The sequence below is a fragment of the Aedes aegypti genome, chromosome 1 (assembly GCF_002204515.2).
Source record: "Aedes aegypti strain LVP_AGWG chromosome 1, AaegL5.0 Primary Assembly, whole genome shotgun sequence".
NCBI lineage: Eukaryota > Metazoa > Arthropoda > Insecta > Diptera > Culicidae > Aedes > Aedes aegypti.
In genome coordinates, this window is record NC_035107.1 from 189,280,217 (window position 1) to 189,287,798 (window position 7,582).

A 7,582-nucleotide genomic window follows, 5' to 3' on the forward strand; every position below is an offset into this window, starting at 1 on the left:
TGCCAGCATACGTGGCATCGGCGCATGGGCCACCGTGATCCCGAGGTAATCCGACAGCTTGAGCGAGACGATCTGGTAAGTGGACTCAATATTACTGACTGTGGCATGCGTATCACTTGTGAATGCTGTTTAAAGGGGAAACTGGCACGTCAGCCATTCCCACGGGTGACTGAGAGAAAGGATCGACCGTTAGATTTGCTCCACACAGACCTCTGTGGACCCATGGAGACGAAGACGCCGTCGGGAAACCGTTACCTTATGACGGTCATCGACGACTTCAGTAGATTCACGGTCGTCTATCTGCTGAAAAGCAAGGACGAAGCAGCGGGAAAAATAAAAGAGTTCGTTCGCTGGGCTGCGAACATTTTCGGAAGGAAGCCGCTCGCAATTCGCTCCGATGGCGGGGGCGAGTACGTCAACCGACAGCTAAACGATTTCTACAAGTCTGAGAGCATCAAAGCGCAGTATACCATGCCATACTCTCCCCAGCAGAACGGAATAGCCGAACGCAAAAACCGGTCTTTGCAGGAGATGGCTATTTGCATGCTGGCTGATGCTGGTATGAGCAAGGTGTACTGGGGAGAGGCCGTGATGACAGCAGCACACCTCCAGAATCGTTTGCCATCACGAGTGATCAACAAGACTCCATACGAGCTTTGGACCGGCCGAAAGCCTGATATTTCCAACTTGAAGGTTTTCGGATGCGACGCCTACGTGCAGATTCCGGAGACAAAACGTTCCAAGCTGGACCAGAAGGCAGTAAAGCTCACCTTTGTTGGTTACTGCGAGGATCGTAAAGGCTTCCGGTTTCTAGATCGTTCCAACAACCACATAACCGTCAGCCGGGACGCTAAATTTATTGAGCTTGGTGATGGGTCGGAGCAACTTGCGACTCCGGAGAAGATCGACGTAGCTGATGATGAGATCGAAGTGCCAATCGGTTTCGAGCACCGTGAAGATACAGAGCTGCTGCAGAATGTCTTAGTGGCTTGTTACTCTCATATACTCTTCCGACCGTAACTTATGTTAGAATATTAACAAACGTAGCTACAACAAGAGTTCAATATGAAAGATTTTACCCCATAACGCACCAATAAAAAGTAAACGCGTTACGGGTATGTTAGTAGTACCTAAATGAAGGGATTTTTTCAATGCACGTTATTAAAAGAAATTAATGTAGACCACAATAATTCCTGATCAATAATCTAGATGAAAATCTTGAGAAAATAAAAAAATAATTTTTCACACAATTTTGCACACCTTCAATCGTTGCTCCTGGTAGGGTGTTTTATGTATTTTCAACAGAGCGTTACGCGTATATAATTTGGCCGCATTCATTTAGTTTTTTCGTAAATGGTCAAATTATATACGCATAACGGTCTATCCAAACCACTTTGATCAGCCTAACTTGTAAGCTTCAGCTTGACTTTGGTTTGTAGTCGCGAATTCTAACCACTCGGCTATGAAAGGCCCCAAGTATGAGTGTTTGTAGGGAGCAGAAAAAAACTATATGTTTATCTTCATGCTTGATTTATTTATTATCATTTTCTACATTGTCACAAAATCTTTGAAAAAATCTTTAAATAATAGAAAACCGATTTGAGCCGGTCCACTGTGCTATAACCAATTAGGGTTTTTTGTTTATAATTTTCGTTATTAAAGCAAATTTATCGATGTAAAAACTGATTAAACCCATTTAATTCAATGTTGACTGATTAACTACTACTCAATTATTTATTCGATTTTGTATAAGTCTATCAATATTATATTTTTACTACTGCATTACCTACTATACAAAAATACTATGAATTTTGTTTTTTGCTTAGTATGGAGTAGTACGAAAATGCCGCCTTCATGATCTGAAAATAAAAGTAACATAATCAATCAATTTCACCATATCCCCCTTCAAACTCACCGACACAAAAGTGCTCATGTTCAATGGCATAAGAATTCCGTGCAACAACGAATCCGGTTGAGCATTTTCCAACAACAGCTTCAAAGACTTTTGTTGAGCAATGTCCAGTTCGTGCCAATCGAGAGCATAGATCTTATCCGGTAGACTGTCATTCTCAATCAACAGAAGATTACCAAAGAAACAATGCACAAAAACCGAAAACACTCCGGCCATGGTCAGCAAAGTTGCCGAAGTGAAAATATTTTGCGCAATCACATTCAAACACATGCAAACGATTCCACCACACACCATGTACATCGAAAGATAAACTACTCCATACTTTCGCTGAATTATCACTATAAACTCTTTGGTACACTGATGCAAATATATAATCTCGCCAAGAGATTCACGAACTGTACCTGCTTTTATGTTTGGATCAGCAATTTGTTCGTTGAGCTCGTCAATTTTGATTTTAAGTGCACGTATTTGACAACATGCTGACATAATTCCAGTAACAAGTGACAAACATTGAGCAATCAGAACATGTTGAACCGAGAATATAACAATAGCCTGGAAAATGTAGTTCACCGGATAAAAATACGGCTCCGCTGGTTCTATCAACGATATTGTACAAGCCGCTGGAAGATCGTATTGCTCCGGAATAGGAAACACAAATGGCGCCAATAAGATAGAGACCGCAGATGAAATGTAAGCCGAGTACAGAACTTTGCAGAACTGGTAATTTCTATAATAGTAGAGATCGAATAACTCAGAAATTGTTTTGGATTTATATTGAAATCGACGACTGTGAATGTTCTTCATCACTTCGTTCCACTTGTTACGATTAACTATGAATTCCAATAATCCATAGATACCATCTAGAGAGGTTATGAAAATCGCCACACTTTCAGCAAGACGTTCATAGGACATGTCATCGTGATGATTGAGCAGAAAAACCACTGCAAAGTAAGGAAATATGCTTGCAAACAAGAGGACGATAAATGTCCACGCCGATGGCCGCCAATTTTCTTCAAATATATCGCATCCTGCAACACTGAGGGCACGACGAATGAATCTGAATATTAAACCGAATTTTGCATCCTCCATTGCGAGTGCAAGTGCAACGCTTAGTTGTATTCTGTATAGGAATAAAAACGATAATAGGCGACGATTTCCTTTCAATTCCCTTATTTATAGTCTTTCTCTACGCGAACCCATTTTCAAATCATCAAGTTCAATTATTCCAATTATTACGTGAGAACATGACCACATGTAAGTATGTGCTGAATTTTGACATTCCTTGCTTCCAATCAATTCCATCAGTGGATTGATCAATTCCAAACACAATTATAATAATTTGCAGAAATACAAAAATTTCTTTACCATTGAAAAATCAATGCAAATGCAATTTCTAATATTGTAAATTCGAAACTAACATGTGTAAACAGCTGGAAAAAAAATCTTGATTCATCAGTCCATTCAATTTGATTTCGATTCGATTTTGTTTCGATTCGATTTCGTTTGGATTTCGATTGGATTTTGATTCGATTTCGATTGGATTTTGTCGATTTGATCGATTTTGATTCGATTTGATTCGATTTGATTCGATTTGATTCGATTTCGATTCGATTTCGATTCGATTTCGATTCGATTTCGATTCGATTTCGATTCGATTTCGATTCGATTTCGATTCGATTTCGATTCGATTTCGATTCGATTTCGATTCGATTTCGATTCGATTTCGATTCGATTTCGATTCGATTTCGATTCGATTTCGATTCGATTTCGATTCGATTTCGATTCGATTTCGATTCGATTTCGATTCGATTTCGATTCGATTTCGATTCGATTTCGATTCGATTTCGATTCGATTTCGATTCGATTTCGATTCGATTTCGATCGATTTCGATTCGATTTCGATTCGATTTCGATTCGATTTTCGATTCGATTTCGATTCGATTTCGATTCGATTTCGATTCGATTTCGATTCGATTTCGATTCGATTTCGATCGATTCGATTCGATTTCGATTCGATTTCGATTCGATTTCGATTCGATTTCGATTCGATTTCGATTCGATTTCGATTCGATTTCGATTCGATTTCGATTCGATTTCGATTCGATTTCGATTTCGATTCGATTTCGATTCGATTTCGATTCGATTTCGATTCGATTTCGATTCGATTTCGATTCGATTTCGATTCGATTTCGATTTCGATTTTCGATTCGATTTCGATTCGATTTCGATTCGATTTCGATTCGATTTCGATTCGATTTCGATTCGATTCGATTCGATTCGATTTCGATTCGATTTCGATTCGATTTCGATTCGATTTCGATTCGATTTCGATTCGATTCGATTTTCGATTCGATTTCGATTCGATTTCGATTCGATTTCGATTCGATTTCGATTCGATTTCGATTCGATTTCGATTCGATTTCGATTCGATTTCGATTCGATTTCGATTCGATTTCGATTCGATTTCGATTCGATTTCGATTCGATTTCGATTCGATTTCGATTCGATTTCGATTCGATTTCGATTCGATTTCGATCGATTTCGATTCGATTTCGATTCGATTTCGATTCGATTTCGATTCGATTTCGATTCGATTCGATCGATTTCGATTCGATTTCGATTCGATTTCGATTCGATTTCGATTTCGATTCGATTTTTTTTTTTGAGTTATTTCAGGTCGAATGCATAATTAGTTAACATGTTTTTTGAGCTTATGAGCAAATTAAAATATAAATATGACTCATAATACATTATTAATCGTGCGAAATAAAGATGACAAATTTTATAAACAAGTTTGATGAATTGGTCTTAAGTCAAACTGCAGTTCACATAAAACATGCGATGATTAGGCGGCTTATCATGCCAAATCAACTTAATTATAGACACGAAAACTGGCCGTATTTTGCAGAGACCAAATTTGGTGAATTCTATCCAAATGTTACCCAACATTAACTGGGTTTGCCTACTTCTAAACCGATGTTTCAGGCAAGCGTAACAAATATTCTGACTTCATGGCATTTAAGTCCGCCTAATTATCGCTATATAAAATAAACGTCACAAACTACCGCAATTTTCCATTTTGCGAGATTTGTACTCGAACACTCTTTTCGTCTAGTTCCGTTTTCGGTCGTCGAGTCTGGTCTAGAGTCAATCATTGTAAGAGTTCGTTTTCCATTTGACCTACCATTCATTTTTGGTTTAGATACCGCCGAAGCAGTAGCTGTAGCAGCAGTCATTGCAGAAACTCGTCGTACTTGCGGCAGTGGTTGCACTCGAGGTAGTTACATTAGTGCCACTCTGGCCGCCAGCAGCAGCACGGGTTACTGTTTTGCGCTTCAAAGGGAGATCATCATCGGAATCGCTGAGCGTCAAATCCACCGTATCATTTGAAGGAGCTGTAGTCGAAGAAGGTTCACTACTGGAAATTACGCTGGCTTGGTTGATGCTGGATTTTGGGGGATCCGTTGTAATTATTTCAATATCATCCGAAACAACTTCGACTTTTTGAACTGGCTTGCTGGGTGTATCCAAAGTACACGAATCGTTGGTTTTTAACGTGAGTACTCCACGATCCATCCTTGTGAAGCTGAATTTCATTATCTTCACTAGACAATTTGTTAGATGCAAGTACTTCTTGGAAATAGCCATCGATAACAAGATTGTCGTAGATAGCCGCCTTATCGCAGACGGGACAGTTTCCAAGTTGGTTTACGCTCGTTCATCTGCAGATACAGTGAAGCATCAAAGCACTGCAAATGCGAGCATGTCGATGATCTGCATGGGGTCGCCATTCGCATCTTTCCTAGAGGGCAAACCAAGGAGACTTTCAACATTGTAGTTGCAATCTCACAATCCGCATCTTCATTCGATTTTTCTTTGATCAGTGCCCGTGTGTAATCGGCCGGTTTGACTCCTTTAGTTTTCATGCGTTGCAGCAGCTGAGAGGAACTTAGTTTACGAACCAGATAACAGGCCGCAGCATAGCCTCTGTTATATTCCGTGCACCAGGACACCGCAATGTGATTTGCAACCAATGGAGAGAGCTTCACATTTGGAGTTATATTTACTGGCCGAGGAGGACGCTTTGGTTCAACCCCGGGTTGTTGGTAGGTATGGGATTCGGCAACGGGCACAACTTGTTGTTCACCTTGACAACAATATTCGGTGGGAAGTAATCCTCCTGTTCACAAGAGGTCTCCAGCAGACAAAACCGCAACTGAACCTGAATGGTATGTTCGATTTTGTTCACATTTCGGATATCCCTGTTAGTCGCAATATCAGTTTGCTTGCTGAGGAGTCAAGTGGAAGAAGAATGAGCCCTCCTGGATGCGCTGCGTGGTGTTGCTGGGCACAAGAGTTGCCGGTTTCAGCAACGTTGCAAGCACGTCAAAAAATGCTAGCTTCTTTAGCTTCACGTCCGGGTGTATTGGATAGCCCGGATTCGGTGTTGCTTCCGGGTATGGAATAAGGAACGATTCCGTTTGCGTGAACCTGCCCGCCACGGTTATCATTCTGCACTGCATTTGCATACTGTTGTTGATACATTCCCTGCGGTACCGTGAGATCACCGGAGGCTCTGGAGGAAGAACAGGTGGTGGAGGTTGTATGGGTTGAGTAGTTATTACCGGAGTCTCTGCTGCTTGCTTCAGCAGTTCTGTCTCCTCTTGAGCTTTTTTTGTGAAGGTCACGGACTTTGTACTTGAGGACTGAGAATATTTTGACGAACAAGGATTAATTACACGTTCGATCAGTTCGCTTTTCCGGCCACTTCTGCCTGATGTTATTTTCCCGCAAGTAGTTGCTGCAGATCAGATACACGAAGCTGATGTACCAAGTCCTTTTACGATCTCCATTTTCTGCTGGTCCCGTTCACATTGAAATTAATTACGTGCGTATCGCGTATTTCACTTCCTCCCGACACTATCACTCAAAGCATAATATTTCTTGTTGCTTTTATGCTCAAATTATCAGAGAAATTGCAAGAAATTCTAAACAAATACCAAAAATATTCCTGCACAAACAAAAAAATGGAATTCGATTTCGATTTCGATTTCGATTTCGATTTCGATTCGATTCTCGAATTCGATTTTCGATTCGATTTCGATTCGATTTTCCGATTCGATTTCGATTGATTTCGATTCGATTTCGATTCGATTTCGATTCGATTTCGATTCGATTTCGATTCGATTGTTCGATTACGATTTCGATTCGATTTCGATTCGATTTCGATTCGATTTCGATTCGATTTCGATTCGATTTCGATTCGATTTCGATTTCGATTTCGATTCGATTTCGATTCGATTTCGATTCGATTTCCGATTTCGATTTCATTCGATTTCGATTCCGATTTTCGATTCGATTTCGATTTCGATTTCGATTTCGATTTCGATTCGATTTCGATTCGATTTCGATTCGATTTCGATTCGATTTCGATTCGATTTCGATTCGATTTCGATCGATTTCGATTGATTCGATTCGATTTCGATTTCGATTTCGATTCGATTTCGATTCGATTTCGATTCGATTTCGATTCGATTTCGATTTCGATTTCGATTCGATTTCGATTTCGATTCGATTTCGATTGAATTTCGATTCGATTTCGATTCGATTTCGATTCGCATTCGATTCGATTTCGATTCGATTTCGATTTCGATTCTCGATTTCGATTTC

At 40.0% G+C, this 7,582-nt stretch overlaps 1 protein-coding gene and 1 pseudogene across 1 annotated transcript; both read right to left on the reverse strand.

Moving 5' to 3' along the window:
• Positions 1–1,536: 1,536 nt before the first annotated feature.
• On the reverse strand, positions 1,537–3,187 carry LOC5578687 (odorant receptor 22c). Its single transcript, XM_001657035.3, has 2 exons — positions 1,916–3,187; positions 1,537–1,859 (listed from the first exon to the last, which is right to left on the reverse strand). The coding sequence occupies exons 1-2, from the start codon at positions 2,999–3,001 to the stop codon at positions 1,803–1,805; spliced, it is 1,143 nt and encodes a 380-aa protein (XP_001657085.2). The 5' UTR covers positions 3,002–3,187; the 3' UTR covers positions 1,537–1,802.
• Positions 3,188–5,018: 1,831 nt separating this feature from the next.
• Positions 5,019–6,894, reverse strand: LOC110679714 (annotated as a pseudogene).
• Between the last annotated feature and the right edge of the window lie 688 nt (positions 6,895–7,582).

Bases quoted from the DNA above. Each gene is read 5' to 3' on its own strand.
- LOC5578687 (XM_001657035.3), bottom strand. From the start codon at position 3,001: ATGGAGGATGCAAAATTCGGTTTAATATTCAGATTCATTCGTCGTGCC. The intron at 1,860-1,915 runs GTGAGTTTGAAG...TTTTATTTTCAG, and splicing joins ACATGAGCACTTTTGTGTCG to ATCATGAAGGCGGCATTTTC.